Source organism: Galleria mellonella, unplaced genomic scaffold (genome assembly GCF_026898425.1).
Source record: "Galleria mellonella isolate WM207_F2 unplaced genomic scaffold, CSIRO_AGI_GalMel_v1 utg54, whole genome shotgun sequence".
Taxonomy (NCBI): Eukaryota; Metazoa; Arthropoda; class Insecta; order Lepidoptera; family Pyralidae; genus Galleria; species Galleria mellonella.
Window position 1 is genome coordinate 1,742,056 of NW_026442114.1, and position 27,345 is coordinate 1,769,400.

The 27,345-nt window shown below is 33.9% G+C and overlaps 1 protein-coding gene across 3 annotated transcripts in view; it reads left to right on the top strand.

The window, feature by feature from the left end:
• The window catches only part of LOC113513186 (uncharacterized), a 130,347-nt gene that overhangs the window by 101,242 nt on the left and 1,760 nt on the right, over positions 1-27,345 (top strand). For all 3 annotated transcript variants that reach the window (XM_052898912.1, XM_052898913.1, XM_026897167.3), the window contains exons 2-5: positions 21,859-24,325; positions 24,416-25,062; positions 25,518-25,839; positions 26,058-26,403. In XM_052898912.1, the coding sequence (XP_052754872.1) occupies positions 21,859-24,325; positions 24,416-25,062; positions 25,518-25,839; positions 26,058-26,403 (3,782 nt within the window). The remainder of the gene's footprint in view (positions 1-21,858; positions 24,326-24,415; positions 25,063-25,517; positions 25,840-26,057; positions 26,404-27,345) is intronic.

Here is a 27,345-nt window from a genome sequence, read left to right on the forward strand (position 1 = left end):
ATATTTTTGATATATTGAATTTGCGAATTTTTATTTATTATTATTATGTAATCACAGTTACGTATCAAGCCGAAACATTGTCCTAAGAATTTATTTATTTATTTAAACTTTATTGACCAATAAAATGTATGCTATAAAAGGCGGACTTAATGCTATAGGCATTCTCTACCAGTCAACCTTTAGGATGGACAAAGATAGTCGAATAAGAATCTATAGACACTTACAATGGCATTCAAACATTAAAAACAACAACAGGGGCTTCTCTTTGCCCGCCAGAAGATGTGTGGGCGGGCAAGGTAGGGGCCCTCGGGGCGTACCCCATTACCCCGGCTTCTACTCCGAAGGCGACAACCTCCTTAGGCTTCTATTCTTCACTCTTGAATTTTTTTTTTATATATATATATATATATATATATATATATATATATATATATATATATATATATATATATATATATATTATAATATTAACTAATTCTTTGCACGCTACTATGTACGCGTGGTATAAAAAACCAGGTCAATGTTCACTTCTAGATGGCGTTAAACATACAAAATTTTAATTTAGACCTACAGGAACACAACTATGAACACCGCATCCGAAATAGTGTAGTAATTTTTGCGTAATGCCGAAACAAACACACAGACAGATAGACAATATTTCTAAAATATATTGTTTCTTTTATAACATAAAGGGCAAACGGTCATGTGTGTCACCTAATAGTAAGTGACTAACCCTGTGCACAGGAATTGCTGATGTACTCCTAAGCCTTTATTAAGAGGCCTTTATTTCATTTACACATATTAATTTTTCTCAAATATTTCCCATACGCATGGGGGGTATCATGGGCGAAACAGTATACTCTGTTATGTCCATGGTACTACTCATGTCTATAAGCGACGGCGATTTGTTTGCCGTTCTATATCGTATAAAAAAAATTAAAAAAAAATCTTCTATTTACAATTTTATTATAATAGTAAAATTACATTACATTTAACAACCCTATATGAACACGTCCGGCTGGTCAAACAATCACTGTTTATAACAAATTAATATTACATTGACTTGAATATTGTCATGTCACGCTTAATCAACACACTACTACAGTATGGGATTCTTCAAAAAACGCATGAGGGGTATCATGGGCGAAACAGTATACTCTGTTATGTCCATGGTACTACTACTTTTTTGCCATTCTAAGTTGTATAAAAAAAATCTTCAACCATAAAAAAAATGCGTAATTAAAGTTTGTGTCCCACAAACAAACAGACTTCTCAATTTTGGCAAATCATACATTATCTTACCAGTTGATATAAAAGATAAGAAGAAGAATAAGATAAAAAATATGATCCTTGTAGATTAAAACAATTTTCCACATTAGTTTATAGTTAGTAGTTTAATAATATAGTTTGAAGTCTCTTTTTAGCTTAGCAATATGTAACTTGGGTGTATGGTCCCGGCGCAAAACAGCGGGTCTACCATGATATGAAATTCCGAAATTTCGGACTCAATTTCGTGTTTTTGTTATACCAAAATCGGACCAATAAATGGAGTTTAACATTTCGTTCGTCATACATCCTATCAGAAAAGTCCTAACGAACAATATTTTACAATTTTTAATATTTCCAAACGGGATGTATTATGTAATTTTAACATCAAATTTCTGTTTCGTTTGGCTCCGAAATTTCGGAAAACATTTCATGGTAGGCCCTCAGGCCACCCCTTCCATTCCCGTGATCATCATAAAAAGCGACTAAGGGACAACGAGGGATGAATAGCAGCGTCCCTCTTCAAACATAATTAAAGCCTAACTGCGGTTGCCAATGCACTAAGCTTGGCAACTACTGACAAGACCCCCCAAGGATAGGCTTATGTTCAGCAATGGATAGTTAAAGGCTAATCAAAATATCACTAAATATCACTTCTCATTAATATTTACTATATTTGTTATTTCTCTTTTTACTTGGTGCAATAAAGTGTAAATAAATAAATATATAATAAAAATATAAATATACATCTTGTTTTGAATTAGCAAACAAAAGTAAGAACCTACTTTGACAGTTAACTGTACCCAAATAAACTGATCTCTTATGAACCGCAATGCTACATAATACAGTTAATTTCTATAAATTGTTGTTTTGTTAAAAACTAGTTACCTAGGTGTAAGTAATTTATGTCTTATACACTTAACATAAAGTTCATTTTACACAGAATAATCCTATCCTTACTGATCTTATAAATATGAAAATGATTTTTTTTGTAACCTTTTTTGTTATACAACTTAGAATGGCAAACAAACTGATGGTCCACCTGATGAAAAGTGGTAACCGTCGCCTATAGACATGAGCAGTACCATGGACATAACAGAGTATACTGTTTCGCCCATGATACCCCCCATGCGTTGCCATTCCTGAGGACTCAGGTGTTACTCCTCTGTACCCAGTAAATTCACGCCATATCCCACCCTTTAAACCGAAACACAGCCATGCAAACACAACTGCTTCAAGGTTGAAACACGAATGGGACAGAGGTACCCAAGCAATCGACTTTTGTACAAAGCCTTTCCTCCTTTTCCTTTTAGCGCCTTAAAGGCTTGACCAATAAGTATGAAATTTAGTATACACGTACTATATGGGATGGAGAAGGGTATAGGCTACTTTTTATTCCAATCAGTAAATATGAACAAAGTCGAGGGTAAAAGCTAGTTAATATAATAATTGCGAAAGTTTATAACAATGGATAAGATGGTTATTACTCTTTCACGCAAAAACTACTTAACGGAATTCTATGAAATTTAGTTTAGAACTAGGTTATATCCTAACTTAGCATATAAGATATTTTAAGTATTGATTAACGCAGGTAGACTCGCGGGATACAACTAGTAATTAATAATGTGAACAATGATGAGTGTATAACAATGGGGCTTCCATAAGCACCATTGTTAGAGTTTTTACCGAACCAAAAGAATTGATCGCGTGCTGATAACACTGGCTAGTAACATTTACATTGGATTTAAAATTATAACTTGATAATTACTAACTATCACTAGTTACTGAATCTACGTGAAATTTACGATCTTCACTTTGTATTAATTTTTGTTTTTAACTATTTTTTTTTATACCACAGAAGTGGCAAACAAGCATACAGCCTGTCTGATGGTCAACGATCACTATAACCTATAGACGCCTGCAACACTAGAGGTGTCACGTGCACGTTGCCGACCCTGAAGACATCTTAATATATATCCTTTTTGAAGAACCCCATACCATACCATACCATAGTCTCTGGGAAAAACCTCGGCAGGAAGCTCATTAACACAATATTAACACGAAGCCAGCATTTCAACTTCTGTCACAGAATGACATCTTTATAGGGTACTAAAAAGATGCTGCAGCAAAATTATAAATAAAAAAAAAATTATATAAAAACACAGAAAATAAATATAAGAAAGAGCAATTGAAAATATGTAATAGCTTCTAAACTACTTATAACATCATTACATAGTATATAACAAAGTCGCTGTCGCTGTCTGTCCGTCCCTATGTATACTTAAATCTTTAAAACGGATTTTGAAGCGGTGTTTTTTAATAGGTAAAGTGATTCAAGAGGAAGGTTTATATATATAATACATGCATAATATTGTAGAGAAACACGGATAAATTTAGAGGTTTCTAATGTGACGTGATGTACTCGTAATGTGTACCCGCGCGAAGCCGGGACAGGTCGCTAGTTATATTATAAAATACTCGTAAACGGGTGTCGCCATCTAGTGATAAAAATTTTTAGAATCTAAGACTTTGTGTTAGAGATGTTTTAAAAAGGAGACTTCTACCCATTCCTCGCCCTCCCTTAGTCGCCTCTTACGACTCCCACGCCACTGAAAAGAAAAAAGTGGTATTTTGTTTCCTTAAAATATCTCTAAAGCCTAACTGTGGTTGTCAATCCGCCTGCTAAACGTAGCAACTACTGGGAAAATCTTCGTTATGGGGGAGGCTATGTTCAGCAGTGGACAGTGGCATTCTGATATTATGGTACTCTAAAAATACATAAACAGATATGCCACTGTGAGCCACCAGGTCAATGTACCATCCCGCCATTAGCGACTGTTTGAGGAATGCACATAGCCATAAACAAAGCACACCTTTGTCATTTTATGGGGTTTTCGTGGGAAAACTTTTAATAATAGTTGTTTAGAGTTACAATATTACGAATATAATTAAAGATTACGCTTTAAAAAGAAAAACAATTAAGATTGAGTACCACAAAAAATTCCCAACTTCAATTGTGGAATAACCTATTATTTAGATTTTTACCAGAGGGAGACTGTACAAAAGTCGATTGCTTGGGTACCTCTGTCTCATTCGTGTTTCAACCGTGAAGCAGTTGTGTTTGCATGGCTGTGTTTCAGTTTGAAGGGTGGGATATGGCGTGTATTTACTGGGTACAGTGAAATAACACCTGAGTCCTCAGGAATGGCAACGCATGGGGGGTATCATGGGCGAAACAGTATACTCTGTTATATCCATGGTACTGCTCATGTCTATAGGCGACGATTACCACTTTCCATCAGGTGGCCCATCACCTTATTTGTCATTCTAAGTTGTATAAAAAAAAGAACAAAATACTATTCCAAGAAACCCTACTTCAAGTTTTCTAAATTCAGTATGTGACAGAGGATTTCGAAAGTTTTTCGATTGAAATAATCATTAAAATCAGCTCAACACTAAAAAATTACAGTCCAATGTGTGAATTCCTCGTTTTCGAAATTGCTTGTGAAGATTTATCAATTTAATGCGATATTGAGAAACGTCGAACACTAATTTCGAGTGCCTTGACCGAAAATCGTCAAAATACGTTGCGTGAATACAAAATATATATAAAATATGTTACTCGATACTCGAACATTTTGTTGGATGTTATTATTGAGACAAGTACGATTTCAAAAGAAAAATAAATACTACAAGATCATTCTGTTCAGCTTCGAGAAAGTAAGTGAAAATACCTTTAAACAATTACGCATACGGTCCGCCTGACAGTGTGCAAATGCATGCAATACCGGGATCGGAGTGGAAAGGAATTGTTAACAATGGAGTTTGTCAGTCCCATAGCTATCAATATACCCTATCAGGTCGACCTCCACGTGGTTTCCCCTGGAAGCCATTGTGAACAATCATTGTTGAATTCGTCACGATGGGCTAACTGACCTGTTTCATTCTCACCTATCATCTCTCACTGCCATTCTAAGTAGTATAAAAAAAAAACCGCATTAAAATCCGTTGCGCAGTTCAAAAGGTCTAAACGTACAGACGTCGGGAAGCGATTTTGTTTTATACTATGTAAAGTTACATATAGATGCCTACTTTATTTTATAACATTTATTTTTCCAACACGAATTTATTTAAGGTCGTTTAAATTGAATTTATTAGACGTTTATTCGCTAAAAATACTGTTAGATATTTTAAAAGTTTAATAAACTTATTTTTATATTATATTAAGCCTATTAAATCTGTACAAACCTGATACCTAGCTCAGTTATTGACCCCCAATGGCATCCAATTCGCATCTACATTATCTGGACGATGGCGACAAACTCTAATATCAAGCTAGCTTAGAACGAAACGCGGAAATATTAATATTAGTACGATAATGGACTGTATTTGGAGATGTTAAAGTGTAAAATCGGTTAACATTAGAAAATGGAGTTTGAAAAAGCGTGGGTATTATTTTTGGCGAGACCAGTCACCTTTGCATAAAGCTGTCGAAGAAAAAAAAAATTGTATCCTTATATCGTCGGTTCGTGACCGGTATTACAAAACGCGGACTCTTGCTGAATGCATTCCAATACATTCGACACAAAAACAGTAGAAGACGAATTTCTAGCGACGCGATGGTTTGGTATACCGTATTTTTTTTTAATAAGTGAAAATAGAATGGTAACCTTTTTAAGTAATATATACTTTAAGGATGTCTTACAATACAGTTGAAAGTAGAACGAATCAAATAGTACAAGAGACTTTTTTTTAAATGAATGAACGTGGCATGGTAACCTCGCCTGCGCTATCGGTATACACTGGCGGGTCACCAGTAAGAGGTGATAGGTGAGGATGAAAAGGCACATCAGTTAGCTCATCGTGACGAATTCAACGATAAATTAGTTACGATAGTTTCCAAGGGAAACCGTGTGGAGGTCGACCTGAAAAGCTGTATTGATAACAATAGGTACTAACCCCTCCATTACTAGTAATCTCTTCCTCCCAGTATATCGTATTATAATATTATAATTGCGAAAGGTTATAAAGATGGATGGATGTTTGTTACTCTATCACGCAAAAACTACTAAACATATTTATATAAAATATGGTACACGGGTAGGATTTTTTTTTATAGAACTTAGAATGGCAAACAAGCTGACGGCCCACCTGATGGAAAGTGGTAACCGTCGCCTATAGACATGAGCAGTACCATGGACATAACAGAGTATACTGTTTCGCCCATGATACCCCCATGCGTTGCCATTCCTGAGGACTCAGGTGTTATTCCTCTGTACCCAGTAAATTCACACCATATCCCACCCCTCAAACCGAAACACAGCCATGCAAATACAACTGCTTCACGGTTGAAACACGAATGGGACAGATGTTATATAAGATTTACAGAATAATATATCCTATCTTAGCACATAGGGTACTCTGTACTGATTTACTCGGGCGAAGCCTCGAGATACAGGTAGTTGCGCACCTACTATTATTTGTGTGAGGATAGAGCCCTCTATTGTCAAGAGTTTCTAGACCACCTTCGTTAAATATGAAGACTTCTGACGTGACTTTACGTGCCCTCCCAAACACTATATAAAATAAATCATTGTTGAATGGTGTAAACGTGTTTTTTAAAAAAAAAATTGACTTCAAATATGACTAATTTATTTAAAAACTAAACTAATAAACTAAATCTTGATAAAATTCCTATGGTGGTTCCATAGAAAATATAGCCTTTCAAACAAAAATAAGAATTTTTGAAACCAGTTTTTAAATGTCGGCGTTATGAGGTGACAAACATAAAAAAAATACAACGTCCTTCTCTATTAAAGTTGGTTGAATATCAGAAGAGATTTGATTTTGGACTCGGAATGTAGTCAAGCGTAAGTCTCTATTCAATTTTTTTTTATGAGTGAAAATGGTATGGTATCCCCGCCTGCGCTAACGGAATACGCTGGCGGAGCACCAGTGAAGGGTGACAGATGAGAATGAGAACAGGCCAGTTAGCTCATCATGATGAATTCATCAGGAATTAACCATGATAGTTTCCAGGGGGGACCGCGTGGAGGTCAACGTGGTTGGGTATATTGCTAGCAATAGGATTCTCAGTCTCCATTACTAACAATCCCTTTCCCCCCTATTCATAATATTATAACAGTCATTTAACGGTTCCATTGACAATTAGTAAAAATAGAACATTTAGTTTTATGTCTAATTTCACACTTTTTATTGTCCATGATGAAATTTTAGTGAAAGATAACCCTCACAAAGAGATGTGTAAAGATAATTTGCCTGAGAAAATCCTTCTAACATAATAAACATGAAAGTTTACGCTGACTTGTAGTTATTTAGATTTTTTACGTAACTCTGAATGGCAAACAAGCGAACGGCACGTCTTATGGAAACTGGTAACCATCGCCTATTGACATAAATAACACCATTGGCATCACAATATGTAAATACACTACAAAAATTTCTAAAAAGTTATAATTATGTACTCGTGTCTATAGATTTTTTATGTAACTTAGAATGGCAAATAAGCTGACGACCCACTTAATGGAGAATGGTAACCGTCGTCTATAGACATGAGCAGTACCATAGACATAACAGAGTACTGTATACTGTTTCGCCCATGATATCGCCCATTTTTTTTAATGGGTGATAATGGAATGATAACCCCGCCTGCGCTATAAGTATACGCTGACGGAATACCCATGAGGGATGATGGGTGATGATGAAAACAGATCATTTAGCCCATCGTGACGAATTTCACTAGAATTAACAACAATGGTTTCCAAGGGGAACAGCGTGGGAGTCGACCTGATAGGGTGTATTGTTAGCAATGGGTCTGTTAGACCCCATTACTAACAATCCCTTTCCCCCCGGACTAAGGTGTTAAACCTCTGTACCCTGTAAATTCACTGCCATATCCCACTGTTCAAACCGAAACAAAACCATGCAAACATAACTGCTTCACGATAGAAACACAAATGGGACAGAGGTACCAATGGATATGGGATAAGGCGTGAATTTACAGGGTACAAAGGAATAACATCTGAGTCCTCAGGAATGGTAGCGCATGGGGGGTATCATGGGCGAAACACTATACTCTGTTATGTCCATGGTACTGCTTATGTCTATAGGCAACGGTTACCACTTTCCATCAGGTGGGCCGTCAGCTTGTTTGCCATTCTAAGTTGTATAAAAAAAAATCTACTTTGGTACAGAGACTCCATCTGGTAATGTCTATAAATAGTTTCATTGGAAATGTATAAAAAAAAGGTCGGCATTATTTTCGGCGAGACCAATCAATATTCTCCCCTATTCAACATCCCAAATCAATTTTATAACGTTAAAAATCTGTTCTCTTAATTAAATTAACTAATTTAATACGACAAATTATGGTAAGTGATTAAAGTCGTGAGAAATACGTCTAAGTGTCAAGCTAAATGTAAATTGCCTTACATTAAATCCACAATAGGAAACAACATTTGTTTCTCGGAAAACTTGTGAACTTTACACTACCTGTCTTGTAACTTTGTCATTCAAGTTAGAACCTTACAGTGCAGGTTATAAGTGATAGAACTGATGCAGGTGGATAATTAAATGCGTTAGGTAAACGCAAGTCACACCGGTAGGTATTATTGTATCAAATGCCATAAACAAAGTATTAGTCATTTTCTGAATCACCTGCCCACACCTTCGAAATGAGAATTTGCTAATCAGAAATAAAAGCTGAAGAGTGTGTGCGTAAAGACAAGCAAAATATTATAATCGTTCACGCTCACTTTTTATCTTTATCCGAGCAGTGTGCTTTATATTATTCCCAAATTCGTGTATAATATAGTATATATCATATATGTGTAAATATATTTGTTATTTATATATATTTATTCGTTTATATATGTAATTTTAGTATGTATGTATATCAATAATTAGTAGTACTGCATTCGAGTATTCTGACACTTCCCTATGGTTGATTGGGAGAGAATGCTTTTAGCATTAAGTCCGCCATGTACACAAATTTGTACTAATGAATAAATAAAATAAATAAATAAAATATTATAATAAGTAAATTATAGACAATTGTTTTTAATGGATGATAATGAAGTGGTAACCTCGCCTGCGCTAACGATATACGCTGGTGAAGCACCAGTGAGTGATGATAGGTGAGATGAAAGGGCAGGTCAGTTAGCCCATCGTGATGATGACCACGTGCAGGTCGACCTAGCATGGAATATAGGGATAGCAATGGGAATGTGGACTGCATTACTAACAATCCCTTCCCCTCAGATAAAAAAAAAATAGATGTAGGCAGTAAGTCCCTAAAACGAGTTATGATACACTAATGAAAAAAATTAAGGAACCAAAAAATTCAAATTTTTAGGTGATTTTCAATACGCTGTAACTTGGAGAAAAATCATCGTAGAGACATTTTAAATAAAGCAAATTGTATCTCTAAGTGTCTAGTTTTTGAGTCTATATTAAAAAAAAATATTTTTTTTTCATGTATTTTTGAACAAAACACTGACAAAAAGGTTAAAAATTTTTTTTGTTTTTTTTACAACGAGCAAGATAAGGCAGAGTTATGAAGTCATATGATACGGAGACATCATACTCCCTTATTCATAAAAACTAAAACTTTTCTACACACCTATTTTAACTATTACACTGTTTTGTCGCTTTCTATCAAATTAGGAATTTAGCACAAAAGAGAGAGACAAAACACATCAATAGCTAAAATAGGTTTATGAGAAATTTGACATTTTTACGAATAACTTTACAGGAATAGCAATGCATGATATGGATATTGCAGTGTATTTTCAACCGATTTTAACAAGAAGGAATACGTTTTGTTTCTTTGTTACCTCATAACTCTGTCAATTATAAAACGAAATCTATATTTTTTCGAAATGGATATACTTAGAGATTGGTCCATTAGAAATTTTATCAAAATCAGTTTAGTAGTTTAATTTAAAAAATTAAAATAACTAGTTTTACTATGGCGTGAATTTACTTGGTACGGAGGAATAACATCTGAGTCCTCGGGAATGGCAATGGCATGGGGGGGTATCATGGGCGAGACAATATACTCTGTTATGTCCATGGTACTGCTCATGTTTATAGGCGACGGTTACCACTTTCCATCAGGTGGGACGTCAGCTTGTTTGCCATTCTAAGTTGTATAAAAAAAAACTACAACTGGAGTCTGTATTTTATATTTTATAAATTACGTAATACCCATGACGGTTATCATGTCGATAAACAACAGTTACCACTTTCCATCAGGCGAGACATCAGTTTACTTACCATTCAGAATAATGTAACCACTAATCGTGTGAGATTCATGGTTTCACCATAAAAAAACCTATGTTCCATTTTACATGAGACCACACCCGACATCAAACGCGAAAGTTTAAAGTGAAAATTGTCAATGCCAGTTTAGTTTCTACACAAAACATGTTGGTTTTTCTCTTCCATAAACTGCAATGTATTTGTGGCAAGGTTTCGAACCACTGCCGCCTACTTTCTGCCTATAACTGCGACTAATTAAATGTTTATTTATTTTTACACTTTATCGCACCATTTTTTTTTTAAATAATAAGAAAGAAATAAATATTTTTAATGAAGTAAATTTAGATTTAAAGCATTTTTGAATAGTTTTTCGTTACAACCCATTCGGAACGCAATTTCAGCTAAGAAGAACGGGTAAGAAACTCAGCTGTTGCTTTTTTAAAAAAGTTTAACTATATAAATAATGAATTTGTATTAATACAAACTACTAAACAGTATAAGATCGTAAAATTTAAAATATATAGTATATAATTAAAACAAATCACTGAAATAAATCGACTACATTGACCAAAATAAATACATTAAATTTAAATGTAAATTGATACATAATTAAATTAAATTCAATTCAATTTATTTTATTCGTTACAATATTGCATTGTGTTGAATATTTTTACAAGTGACAAGAAGATATCGTAAAATATAACAAAACAAAAAAAAAATGAAGCAACAAAATAACCAATAATAATTGTCAAAAATAACATTACAATCAATTTACAAATGTCATTAGTAAGGCATAGAATATTAAAAGAGTATTTTAAAATTCATCAATTGAGTAGATGCACCTTTCTAACAAAAGGGTATTAATAGGACTAAAAATTGTGTCCTACAAAAAAACAACTTCAACTTTGACAAAATCAAAGTATTTTGATTTTAAAACTAAACTACTAAACCGATTCTGATAAAATAAGTAAGGAACCAATCTATAAGTAAATCCTTTAAGATAAAAAAGAATTTTCCAAATCAGTTTAGAAATGACGGAGTTATGAGGAAACGTACATAAAAAAATATAATCGAACTGAGAACCCCTTCTTTTTGAAGTCGGTTGCAAAGGCGGTATTCTCGCTAAGCAATCTCTTTTAGAAAACCTTTAAATATATATATATATATATATATATATATATATATATATATATATATATATATACCAAAAATCATTAACCGAGAATACTCCGTATATGTACCATCAGTAACAATATTTTTGTATTTGTATTTATTGGAACCATAAAATTTTTTTACAAATTACAAAAGTAGGGTAGTGTACGATAACAGCCACATTAGTTAAAAATAACTGTGTCGTGGCTGTCAACGCCCACCTCCTCAAGGCAGAGGCGCTAGCGTTCCAGTAGAATAAATAAAACTGTTAATTAAACAAAGACAAAGTTAGTGTTAGCATATAGCATGTACATACAGCACATATATATGTGCTCAAATATTTTTTTTTTATACCACTTAGAATGGCAAACAAGCTGACGGTCCACCTGATGAAAAGTGGTAACCGTCGCCTATAGACATGAGCAGTACCGTGGACATAACAGAGTATACTCTTTGGCCCATGATACCCCCCATGCGTTGCCATTCCTGAGGACTCAGGTGTTATTCCTCTGTACCCAGTAAATTCACGCCATATCCCACCCTTCAAACCAAAACACAGCCATGCAAACACAACTGCTTCACGGTTGAAACGCGAATGGGACAGAGGTACCCAAGCAATCGACTTTTGTACAAAGTCTCCCTCTGGTAAAAGAGTTATATGTTTTCAAAGACACATTGTTACTAGATTTCCCAAAATGAAATGCAATGTTTAAACGTTTTTTTATTCCACTATAACTTCTAAATTCCGAAGTATGGGATTACGGTAAAACCCATGTGATTATTGTTATTGTATTGTTATAACTAGTTTTATCATGCATACACAAAAAAAATTAGAATGGAACTTTTAAATTCCTTTTAAATCACAGATGCAAATGCAGATAATGAAAGTAAATTAAGTTTAATTTAATAATAACGTGAGACCATTTTTTGTATGGTTCACAAAAATGTTTGATCTTTTAACCTATTATTTGTGACCTACGACTTTGCCCACATAAATTGGATTATAAAATATAGGTATCTTACGTATTTAGACAATATGATTCATCTAGAAGGAAAGGGATAGTTAATAAAAGGGAGGTGTGAGGGGAAGGGATTGTTAGTAATGAGGTGGTTAGTTCCCATCAATCAATATACCTCATCAGGTCGACCTCCACGCGGTTCCCCCTGGAAATCATTGTGACTAATTTTATTTTTTATATCAAACATATTACGACTCTAAGGATTCTAAATAAAAATAACGTAGTTTATACTTGAATGCCAATACTTACTTTTCTTGCTGACTGTATCTATAAATGTAAAACGCTCTAATACCCCGCGTCCGGTATACCCGAGACCTATCTTAGAAACCAATAATTATGTTGTCCTAAAAGCGATTTTGGTTTAATGGATTTGAATTTGCCCTAAAGAGAAAGTATGTAATAAGGAACCTCTGGGAATTACTACAGACAGCCTTCTCTCCTGGGAAGCTTATTTTATTATAAATTATCTATTAAGTTACAATTAAGTTAATTGAATTTACTGAGTACAGAAGAATAACATCTCGTAGTCCTCAGGAATGGCAACGCATGGGGGGTATCATGGGCGAAACAATATACTCTGTTATGTCCATGGTACTGCTCATGTCTATAGGCGACGGTTACCACTTTCCATCAGGTGGGTGGTCAGCTTGTTTGCCATTCTAAGTTGTATAAAAAAAATCTCTTATAAGTAATGTAAGCATAATAATATTCTAAAAATGTTTCAATTTAACATGTATTTTTAATGGGTGAGAATTGAATGGTAACCCCGCCTGCGCTAACGGTATAAGCAGGCGATGCACCAGTAAGGGATGATAAGTAAGGATGCAAGCAAATTGGCTTACCATGATGAATTTATATTTTGAATTTAACCACGCTGATTTTTAAGAGCGAATCGTATACAGGTCAACCTGATGGGGCATATTGCTAGCAATGGGTTGTTAGACAGAAATGTCAAAAATTGACAGAAATTGTTTATACAGATATGTATGTATGTATGTATGGGTTGTTAGACCCCATTATTAGCAAATGTTTAATTCCAATTATTTTCAACCGACTTAAAAAAGAAAGAGATCCTCAATACGCTTGTATTGTTTTATATTTCTTACCTTATAACTTTCTTTGGTATAAACCAATTTGATTTTTTTTTATTTGAAAACATACAGATTGATCCTAACGCAGACAGGGTGGCGTTTCTATTTTCATGGCGTAAAAAAACAAACATCATATATACATATGTGCATCAATGACATAAGCGTATGAGATCACACCGAACGTAAAAGCCGATAATGGCGTATTAAGTCCTCGGACTGAGTAGCAACAAATTTACAATTATCGTTTGTTTTTAAACTTTATTATACAGAAAAAAGGTATTAATACAAGAGCAAAAAGTATGTATGTATTTTTTTAATTTGGGAAGTAGTAGTGAGGTGTGTTTATAATAAAGAAGGAAAATATGTAATTGTATATATTAATTAACTAATTAACTTACATATAGTACATATTTTAATTATTTGTTGTGTAAGTCTGCAACAACAGTATAGTTACTACCAAATACAGTGGGATCGATTCTGAAGCCTCATTTCTCTAAACCTATTTTTATACTTATCTTTGCACCTAATGTTTTAATTTTTTTTAGTTTTACGAAATTACTGTTGTATGGGCCATCATAAACTAAATTTATAATATTTCTTACTTTTATTATTAAATTAATTATTAAATATTAAATAAAGGGATAAGTGAGATTTATCACTTAATATTTACTCTTTATTAAAAATTACTCCAAAAAATAGGCTTATCTTGGGCCTGCAATACCTATCTTAGACCAAATCATCGCTTTTCATCAGGTAAGATCGTAATCAATCGTAGGACCTTTCAATAGTTAAAAAAAAAAGCGAACCCTCAAACATAACTCTTTCTATTGTTCAACGAGGAACTTGTAACGTCCCCAAACGACTAGCAATAAAAGACCGAGTTTCATAATGTATAATCGAGTTAAATTTCGTATAAACTGCAACTGTTACGATTCGATTTGCGGTCTAAACCAATTCGTAAAGTCAAGCTCGATTAGCACATAACCCTACAGTTGTCCACGGTTACGTACGATGCTTCGCAAGGGTTAACAATCTGTCATTAAGGCAAGTTTATTGAGCACTTTCGAGGGCCATAGTTGCTTTGATTCTGTGGTTTGGTTCTAACCACAGCGGTTCAACCTATATTGAGTGTTTCAAAAGATCTACCGTTGGTTGAGGATTGCGTAACCTACTGTGACAACTGTCAAATAGCTTCTACTATGAAGCAATAATATATGTGTTATGTTTTGGTGTGAAGGGACAGGTAATTAGATCACAACCATTACATTCTTTGACATAAGATTTTATTTTATATCGAGATTTTATAGACTTGTGAATTTTTTTTATACAACTTAGAATGGCTGACAAGCTGACGGCCCACCTGATGGAAAATTAGTCTATATTGATCCTTAGAATAAAAATTTCGCTGCGGTATCTAATTTAAACTTTATAGATTGAGAGAAATCTCGCCTAAGAATCGAGCCCACTGTGTTCTGCGATCCCCTTATTCTAAAAACGTCAAATCTTTCATAAATCTAGTTTAGCTATTGGTGTGTTTGTCCTTTTTTTTTTGCATTTATTTCTCATTATGAAAGACAATAATAAAACACTAGTTAAAATACATATATACGTTTTAATGTTTATGAATAAGAGAGTAAATATCTACACTAGATGTCAACATTACATACAGACACTCCGGTATTATTATGTATACATAAAGCGCTTACAGATAGATGAATACATTCGCTTATTAACTAAGTAGGCTACCTTGCGCCTGCGCACAATGTAATGTTATTTGAAAAGGTGCTGATACGCGTGACGCCGCAATTTCACCGTCACATTCCAGTTTACAGATGAACTAAAAACGACCTGAATACCTTAGCGCTGCTTAATGAAGGTTTTTTTATACTACTCGGAACGACAAACAAGCTAACGACCCTGGTGGAATAATAATAATATATAATTGGGCATTTCAATCAGCGCCATCTAGTAGCAAATTAAGCAGAGCATGATTTTAAAATCGATATTCACGTACGACTTCAATAACGCCTGCGAGTCTGCACATCACTAATGAAACTTTTATAAAAAAAAATATTTTATTTCTAGCAATAATATCAAACTACTCATATAATTCCATGATCCATACCAAATTCTTCTGTTTGTTAGTGACATAATGGACAACGCGGGCTCCTTGCCAAAATTTTAGTTTTATTTTTTTTTTATTTTAATATTACATCTGGAATTAACAGCTTATATCTAAAATAATTAAAAATATTATATTTACACCATACATTAGCCAATTACAGATTCCCAATTTGTATACCAAACAATATTATGCTTATTTTTGGAGTGTAGGTTAAATTAAATAGAAAAAAATATATGTAAATGAAATCTATGAAGATACTAAATAAATAAAAATAAAAGAAATAAAAAAAAAAAGGTATAATATGGCAGATGGGATTTTTTTTTAATTAAAAGCATTACTACCTTAATTCTGGTTAGACTTTAAAGATTCTTTAAAAAAAAGGATTCACTTTTTAATTATTATTTTTTTGGAATAGTATATTAATTTTTTATGTACAACATAACAAGCGGAATTATTACGTCATTCGATAGGTATAAATAAATATGATACTATTTTTCTATAGATATAGAAGAATGTACGAATATATTTAAATGAAGACATAACTCTGGCCTTAAATAATCGATTCATTAAAAAAAATAACTTCCTTAACAACAATATATACATATATAGATAATATTGTGTGTATGAAAACAGATGAAGGTAGTAATTTAATTTAAGAATTTATTACCATAGAGTCATGCTTTTATAAAATTAGGTAAGCATCGTGAGAAATTATTGCAAAATAATCAAATACATAACATCAATATATTAATGTACATGCTATTACTTATACAAGTACATAGTTTACATATGTCAGTGACCTCAATATTGCTCACGTGTGTAAAACAGGGGCAAGATTAAATAAACAATAATTGTAGAACATGACATACTTTGTAACATCTTTCCTTTATTGTATAGCCAAGGATGTTAACTGATGAGATATGTGACCTTCAACTGTCTCGTTAAAGACTGCGTCTACATATGGCGAACGAATTATCTATACCTATAAAATAAATTAAGATTTGCGCATCTTTGTTCAGAGTCCCCTAGTGTGAGTTTTACAAAGATTCATGTTACTACTGCGTTCTTTTTCAAGGAGTCTGTATGGAAATCTCAGTCTACAAAAATATCCTTTAGAGACCCGATTAGATTTTCAATACATATTATTGGCGTAAACGTAAATATTAAACCGTAAATGACGTTAACGCGATCTTAATGTAATTTCTTGTAAAACTCACACTAGACATTAAAAGTCCTAGTGTGAGTGGTACAAAGATTAACGTTAGATCTCATTCGGTTTTACACAAATTAAATCGTATTATCGAAACTTTATTTTCTGAAATCATACACTAGAGACGCAGTTAAGTTTTTAATATAAATTATAAACGTAAATGTAAACGCGATGGTGACGTAAATTTTTATACAACTCACACTAGGCATTCAGAATCCTTTAGTGTGAGTTATACAAAAATTTTTATTACTACTACATTTACGTGGAAAACTTTGTATGGAAATATCCGTATTTGGAACCATTTTCCGAGCAGATATTTTAATTCTATATTTATAAATTATCAACGTAAATACTAACGTTCTAACAACGTAAATTTATGTCAATCTCACACTATGGACTCTATAGTTTTGAGACACTTATTTATTTATAATTACAATTTCATTGCACATTCATAAGGCATTTAACACAAGATCTTGAAACAGGTATAATGCAGTACATTTTTAAGGTTCAATAGCGAAATAGTAAGAAAATAATCTTATTATCTTATGGCGAGACTTTGCTATTTATCTAACGGTATATGGTATCCGGTATTCTCAAAAACTACACTACAGTTACACTACTAGTTACTAGTACAGTTACTACGCTTACTCGCATCATTTTAATAAATAAAAAAATATAAAGTAATCCTCTTTAATTCATGAAAACTAAAACCTCCTACAAACCTACTTTAAATATTATTATTTTTATCACTTTCTTTCAAATTGGTAAATTAGTGTAAAAGAAAGAGACAAAACAGTTCAATAGCTAAAATAAGATTAAGACAGGTTTAATATCTTTATCAATAAGAGGGTAAGTGTATAATTAATGGGAATAGAAGATAGAAATATACAATAAAGTTACTATCATAATAAGTAAGGTGTCATAAAAATAAGTTTGGTTGCACAATTCCTAACTTTAATCTAATCTAAGAGACAGTTTTTGTTTTGTGATTAAAATGTAAAAAATCTACTTTAATAGCACTGAGTGATTATGGAACAGTTTTTTCTCCCTTTCTTAGTCTTGTAATTTTTCTGTTGACCAGATACAATTTTAATTATTCCTCTCCATCCTAAAGTTGCCTGGAAGAGATCGCTATTTGGCGATAAGGCCGCCCATTGTTACCTCTTTATCTTGCTTTTATGTAATAAAGTTTACGTAATTAAGTATTAATTTTATGTAAATATTGCTAATCTTTATAATCTCTATCATTCTTTACAACAATAAAGAGTTTTCATTCATTTATTCATTTCAGTACAATAAATATATAAATTAAAAACATACAACCCCAATATTTACTACTTCCTATGCCACTGCGTTAGGTTGACTGGAAGAAATCTCTGTTAGTGATAAGTTCGCCTTCGCTAACATTGTTATTAACTTATTGTTGTTATTGTATGTTTTAGTGCAATAAAGATATATATATATATATATATATATATATATATATATATATATATATATATATATATATATTTCTTAAAGGCAACGTATTACAAAAAAATATAATTGAAAACTTAGTTGAATTATCGTATTAAATATAACAGTAAGCATAAAACTCGCTGTACACCTAAATATTTTCAAAACCGGTAAACAACGATGCATACATAAATAGCTAGAAAAGATTAACGCCAAATTTAGGTGAACGTGGTACACTTTCAAAATTTGTTATCTCTAATGAATAAACTCAAATAATACCAAACTGATTTTAATAATTTATTCATCTATAAAAAGCATCATTTATTAATGAGCCAGTAAAATAGAGTTTTTATTTTCAAAAAAAATAAAAGACCCCTACAGTATTTTGTTTACAACACGGTGGGCAAACGGGCGTGCGGCTCACCTAATGGTAAGTGACTACCGCCGCCCATGATCACCCACAACACCAGCAGCATTGCAGGTGTGCTGCCGGCCTTTTAAAAAGGAATATGATCTTTTCTTGAAGGTTATAATGTCGTATCAGTTCGGAAATACTGCTGCTGGAAGATAAATAAAATAAAATTAATTAAATTTCCATTTACTCTTGATGCTGACTGTACCCGATCTATTGAACAATGATATAGTTGGATAATAATAAAGCAGACAGACTGACGGTCTAAAAATAATAAACGATCCATGATTAAGCGATTTTGCGTAACAAATTTTTTGTTTACGGTTTTTTTTTTATATATCTAACTAGATAATCACATCAAGTGTTTTCCGGAAACTAGGATATTGAGTCTAGTCAATTGTGAAATTGTACCATCATCATCATCATCATACCAGTTGTTCACTGACCACTGCTGAACATAAGCCTTCTCTATAAAGGGAGTTTTGCGAGTAGTTGGCACGCTTGGCAGGCAGGTTGGTAACCACAATTAGGCTTTTAGAGACGTTTTAAGAGGGACGTTGCTGCTTATCCCTTGACCATTAAGTTAGTCGCCTCTTACGACACCCAAAGGAAAGGAAGAGGTGGCCTTTTCTATTCCGGGACTACACAGTGAAACCATATACAGTATGATTTTTTTTTATGGGTGAAAATGGAATGGTAACCCCGCCTGCGCTAACGGGATACGCTGGCGGAGCACCACTGAAGGGTGATAGATGAGAATGAAAACAGGCCAGTTAGCCCATCATGATGAATTCATCAGGAATTAACCATGATAGTTTCCAGGGGCAACCGCGAGGAGGTCGACCTGGTTGGGTATATTGCTACCAATGGGATTCTTAGTCCCCATTGCTAACAATCCCTTTCCCCCCATACAGTATGATTACACATAGATTAATAAAAATTAAAACGGCAAAGCAGAATTCTTGGATTAAATATTACTTTATTTATGATTCAAATTGTATATTTTGTACTCTATAATTTAAAAGATTTTAAAGTGTGTTAATTAAAAAAAATATATGTTGAATAATAACTATCGTGACTCGTACTGTAACTGCGTTATAATTATTTATTACGAGAGTAAATAACTAGTTTATAAACGTGACTTTATCCATGTTAGCAGAATTTTTATTGAACAATATAAAAGCCTATGTCCATCTCCCTTCAAAATATTACGTGTTTGCAAAAATTTCATGACGATTGACATAAAATGAAGGATGATTGTAGTATTAAAACGAAGTACTAAAATTTGGGGGGGGGGGCAGGTCGTCCGTGTCCACCCGAAGACTGTCTGATGCACACACAAAGTACAGAAGCTCTGTCAAGTCTGTCAAGTCTTTATTCCAAGAAGGCGCCCTGAAAAACATATCTTAAATAATAAGGAACCTGGAAGGATGATAAAAAACATATGCGGGTATTTAATCTATTAGTAAAAATGCATTAACACAAACTTAGAAATATCATTTTAATGGGGGGAAAGGGATTGTTAGTAATGGAGACTAAGAATCCCATTGCTAGCAATATACCCAATCAGGTCGACCTCCTCGCGGTTCCCCCTGGAAACTATCATGATTAATTCCAGATGAATTCATCATGATGGGCTAACTGGCCTGTTTTCATTCTCATCTATCACCCTTCACTGGTGCCCCGCCAGCGTATCCCGTTAGCGCAGGCAGGGTTACCATTCCATTTTCATCCAATAGAAAAAAAAATATCATTTTAAATAAATAATAAATTTCTTTTAATCAAATATGTAATGAATGTCTAGAAAATAATCGCAATTTCTCCGTAAACAATACTCCGTGATTGTTTACCGTCTATGAATATTAGATTAGCTTGTGAAGTATGTGACACCCATTCCATCATTGTTTGCGGAGAAAGTATGCAAGCGCTTGACGTAATTCATAGGCGACAAGCGATGGAAGCAGTGACCAAAATTATTATCGAGTTATTTACTCGTTTATTATCCAAGAAAATGTAATATGGACAGACTTTAATAAAACGACAAAACACAGAAATCCCTACTCACGTACAAAATCATTATATTACTGTTATAAACTAAACGTTTAGAATAAAACACAAATTAATTAATAATTATAAACACTAGCAATTTTTACAAGTTGCTTAAAGAGAATTTATTTAAAATATATATATATAAATATTAATAAATATAAATATAATATATATTTAAATTTATTTACACGGAATTTTTTTAATATAAGTAATATAATATTTTATGATGGATTGTAGTTATCTTATATTCATTTATATATAGCTAAAACCACGGAATATAAATCTAAAATCGGCGTGGTTGCATCCAACACTAAGCCGATTCAAAAATGATTATTTTTCAAAATTATTCATCCTAAAATCGAACCTAGGTCTTTATTTAGACAAGGCACCTAACTTACTCACTATGTGCGTTATTGTATTGCAATATAATTTTATGACGATAATCTCTTGAGACCTATACAATTAATACCCTAAAGGCAATGTCACATAACGCTTATGACTCGTTCCGTGTCCCAACCACGTAACAACGCAGACTGGATAACTCCACTGCACTTATTCCTAATTTGCGTATTGGTATAACGGAATACTCGATTAGATGCTAATGTAACTTGTATACGCAAATCAGTCACGATTTCTGTACGCACGAAAGATTCAACGCAGTTTTGCAATTTATGTAAGAAAAGATTGATTCACGCACACTTTTCGACATACTAATCGATGAAAAATGTAATAAATAAATCACCTTTACCTATTTAAAAGATAAATTGATATTAAATATATTTTTCTCTTCTTTTCAGAATGCCAGTTATGTGATCAACAGACGATATTCGAAGGGCAAGATGTCACCGGTATGCCACAACTTCGTCCAGAATGCGTGGAAGAAAGATTTCTGCTCGAACTGTTTCAAATCGCGAGAAGAACACGTTAAAAACGAGAAAGTAACAGAGGGCAGTAAATATTTAGCGACGCCATTCCAAAACAGAGGTGCATTCTTCAAAAAAACACCACCGAGCATACTAAAGATTCATCCAAAGAAAAAGGGTAAACGAAATGTAAGGTTTCCTGAGGAAGTATGTAGCGTTATTGGTTTCGGAGGTGATGATTGGTCTGATGGGGAAGAATTTGAAATTTCTGAGGAAAATGAAGATGATGATATATTCCCGGACACCGAAGAAGAGAGGGAACTTTATAAAATCACAAAGTCTAATACAGACTTTAATACAGTTAAAGCTAACTTATTAGGAGAATCAGTAGCCAAATCGTATACTTCGCTGTTATTAGGAAAAATGCAAACTGATTCTGATGGCAAAAAGAAAACTTTATTAGTATCAGTAACTCCTTTCGGACAAGACAATAAGAGTCCAACTATAAAGTCCCACGTTCGCAAACCCGCCGTTCATTTAGCAGAACCATCATCTGAAAATTCCTCGAATGGTTACAAAACTAACATAGTTCTTTCGTCATATATTAAAGAAACGGAAACTGTTATCTGTGCTGAAAATTCTACAGGTAATATACTATGTACAGAAAAATCTCTACTCGAAGAAATATCAGAAACATTAGGACACAAATATAATAGAGACTCGAATTTAACAAAAGAATCAACAAAACCTACAGTTATTGAGGAGAAAATGAAGGAAAGCATGCAAGATGAAATTGAGAAAAAAGACAATAATGAAATAAGAAAGAATAGTATCGTTAGAAAATCACCACTTACAAAAACGCAAGATAGACCTAAAGTAAATCTTAGTCGATCAGAGTTCAAATTTTGTAAGATTAATATTGAAAACAGTAGCGTTGATTCAGCTGTTAGTACTTTAAACTCTACTGCAAATACTTCATTAGCTTCAGATGATGAAAGCTTTAGTGGGCGAACAGACTCAGATAATGATGACAGTGGCCATTTCTCAGAAACACATAAAAATGAAGAAACTGTTAAAATTAAAGTATTCAATGAGAGTGATAAAAACATTAAAATGTCCCCGATTGGACAAATCAGGAAAGTGGATGGACAAGCTAGCACTGGTTATTCGACATTCCAAAGTCCAATAATCGATTTGCCTCCGATATTGCCTAAACAGCCCGATACCATTTTCTCAGCTGAAGCTAGTCGTGAATTAGCTGGTGAACCTGATGGCCGAGCTGATCCTGATGAAACTAGTGAAGCTCCGGCTTTACCTCAAACTCCAATTCCTCCAATGGATCCTCGACCATCATTTCTACATGGTATGATAACTGATATAATACCTTCTTCTAAACCAGCCTTACCAGAAAAACCAAAGTTGCCGGTCAAACCATTAATTAAACAAAGTACTAAAAAACCTACAGTCAACACACATCATCAACAAATAGCTATGCATATACAACATACAATGAAAAATGATGAAGACAAAGTTATTAAAATAAGCGAAGAAAAAAATAATGAAATAAATGAAGTACATGAAGATAAACCGGAATCAATTTATTATGCTAAGCCAGTATTAACAAAACAAGATAGCGATACGTCATTAAACAGTCTTAGTAAACGTAAAGCTCCAACTCCACCATCATCGCCTTCAGTTGAAGAATATTCCAGTAACTTGTACCAAAGAAATCATAGCGGTTTCGTTAAATCCGATTCTCCTGTTGTAAGGGAAATGGAAAAAAGAGAAAGAGCTACAATGTTATCACCTAAAATAAAACCTGTAGAAGATGTAAATAAAAAAACTGAATCTGTTCCGGAACCAGCACCACGTCGGAATATATCCCTTTCTCATGACAACTTACTTCTCGATGAGAAACGGAAAGGCAAACTGAAATTCTCAATAAAGAAGTTACTTCGTATAGGATCATCGAAAGATTTGGATAAAAAAGAATTGAGTGTCGCCCCAATAGCAAAATTACCCAGCAAAACGGAGGAGATTTACGATTTAACACCAAAACCTAAACCTCGGCTTGTTATTATACATCCTTTGGACATAAATGGGTCGTCTGTCGAGGTAGTGAAATCAAATTGCGAAATCTCAGATTTAAGAAGAATGAGTCATGACGATAATTCTTCAATATATAGTGGAAGTAGCTCTGCAACTGATGTAGAGACACTAAAAGTTATAAATAAACCTCCACCTCCTCCAAGACATTCTAGTGAGGAACACAAGACTGTATCCAACGTGCCAAAACCAGCTCGACCACCACCTCCAAAATCTGCTTCTTTACAAAAAAAGCAAAAACAACAAGCCTGGGCTACTGCGCCGAGCAAAACTGATAATATTTATGCAAATTTAGGTAAGAATTATATGTAAAATCAATGAATATATACAATTACTTATATTATATATGTCATGATATAAACATTCCAATATCTTTATTTTTCAGGAGAAATCAGATCAGCGTTAGCACCAAGAAAGCCAGAGCGCACCGCGAGTATGCGTGAACGAGAAGCACATTTAGAATTACCGAAACGTAGAACGTCAATAGACGACGACAAGGACGAAATCGATGACGGTCCGCAAGAAATTGTGCAAGCTACAAACGAAACAGTCATACATAATTATGATGACGTATATAATTCTGCTAAATATGAGGAAGAAAATTGTGATTCAGCTAAGAATAGCGACAGTGATTATGAATATGTGAACCATGCTCGATCTAGTTCACCAGAATGTGACACTGCTATAAAAGCAAGTGAAAGCACTTCAGTAAATAGAATAGAAACAAGAAAGGTAGAAACTGAATCTTCTGAATTTCCTAAATACAACAATGGAATGTTTAATCGGTCGTCTCTCCCTTATTGTGGCAGTGAAACAGAATCTGAAATTTATTCGCCCTACAGTTTCTATAGTTCGAATGACACTATGGACAGTCCTGGGAATGAAGACTATCAAAACGAAATGTCTTCTAAAAATACTACAAACAAGTTACGAGTGAGAAAGGGACGGAGCGTTGTGCACAAAAACTTAGAAGACAACTATGGTGCTGTCGTTATTGCAAATCATGAAGCTCTCGCCCAAGTTTTAGAACAGGTAATCTAAACAGTTGATATAATATTATTTTACTTTAATGTCATTGTTATTACTACAGACAATAGTTATGTACGATTAGTATGTTAAACTAAAGCAAATTTCTTAAAAAACTCTTTCCTAACGGATGGCTAGGTTACTTATGGATTGCATATGTAAAACCAAGTAATTTTTATTGTATCTTTATAAATCATTCAAAACTTTATCGCCCCTTACGACATCCTAAGGATAAAAAGAAATCTAAGACATTGTTTGCCACCATGACACATTTTGTGTTAGTGATGTCATTTGTCTTAGATTTCAAATAACACAATGACTTGCATACTACAGAAATATACCTATAAATATTATATATAATATAATAATCGATGCGTATGAACTAGGTGTTTCACATAAAACTATTGACTAAACCCTAACCGAAGAAAAAGAACTTAATATATGACTTATTTACCCTTCAGGTCCAACAAAGTGCAACTATGCTGCCATCTCTCAGAGGTTTGAAAGCTTGCACCAACCTACGATGGAACGATTTTGCAATCCAATCATCTGCGAAGAATAGCTTTGTTAAAGCTGGAAAACGGGTTTTCTACCCCGCCATATGGAGTTCCAACCAAGGACCAGTAAATGTTACCCTAATGCTGTACAAAGAACAGATGGCTTCACAAATGGTTTGCCAACAATCAGTACAACCACAGACCTTGAGTTTGAATGCCATAACTGAATTTTGCGACTTAGTACCGTTACAACAATTTGGTGAGGAAGGCGAAGACTTAGTACAAGGTGTGTATTTACCTTATTACAATTGTATGGTAAACTCCTCATCTTCTCATATCAAATCTTATCTATAATTGTTATATAATTAATCTAGTTGTACTACATTTTAATAACATCTATGTATGTATAAAAAAATATCTTAATCATAATGAAATAAAATTTTCAATCATGAACATTGTGATACTTCTTCGTTACATTTATCATCATTATTTTAATTTTTTCAGCCACCATTGTCGTCTTAGCACAAGCTCAAGTGGACACCATCCAATCATACGGCGAGAATCTCCACGCAGCCGAAGGTCTCAGCACCAAGGAATATCAGTTAGTGCAGACTGAACAGATCCACGAGGCTATCTTCATGATGCTTCAACTCATAAATGGACTGAAGTGTCTCCAAGCGCGAGGTCTCGAAGAGATACCAGAGAGTTTGTCGTCCTTTATAGCCTTGAAGGAAATGCAGCCTCTGGTATCACACGGGAGTACCCTCAATTTGCCATCGCCTGATGATAGACTCAATTCATTATGGGCTCCAAAAACTAATTGTTATGGACGACTTTGCATATTACAAGGGTAAGTTGTGTACAATGTTCTTAAAGTGGGCATGCTGTCATGCCTGAATATATATGGTAATTACCACAACTGTAGGTTTTTTTATACAACATATAAAGCCAAACAAGCTGACGGCCCACCTGATGTAATGTTTTTTTTTTGATTGGTGAAAATGGTATGGTAACCCCGCCTGCGCGTAATGGGATACGCTGGCGGAGCACCACTGAAGGGTGATAGATGAGAATGAAAACAGGCCTGTTAGCCCATCATGATGAATTCATCAGGAATTAACCATGATAGTTTCCAGGGGAAACCGCGAGGAGGTCGACCTGGTTGGGTATATTGCTAGCAATGGGATTCTCAATCTCCATTACTAACAATCCCTTTCCCCCCTGATGTAATCTGTTATAGACATGATCAGGACTATGCATATAACAGAGTATAACTGTTTCGTCTATGATACTCTTCGTGCGTTGGTATTCCTGAGGACTAAGATGTTATGTCTCTGTACCCTGTAATTTCATTGCCAAGTGCCAAGCATTCCAGGCTTCTGTATTTACTAACATCAATCTATTATCGCACCCTTTAAAACAAAATATAGTCATAAACACAATTCGCGACAGAAACACAAACTGAATAGACTTTAAAATTACTTCAATAAGCAATATTTTTTTAATGATACTTAAAATGGCAAAGAAACTGACAGTTCATCTGATGAAAAGTGGTAACCGTCATCATCATCATTATACCAAGCTTTAACTGTACACTGCTGAACATAAGCCTCCCCCTTCAGGGATTTTGGCAATAGTTACCACGCTTGGCAGGTAGATTGGCAAACGCAGTTAGGCTTTAGAGATGTTTTAAGAGAAACGCTGCTGTCCATCCCTCGCCCTCCCTTAGTCGCCTCTAACGACACGCACGGGAAAGGAAGGGATGCCCTATTCTTTACTGGGGCCATACGAC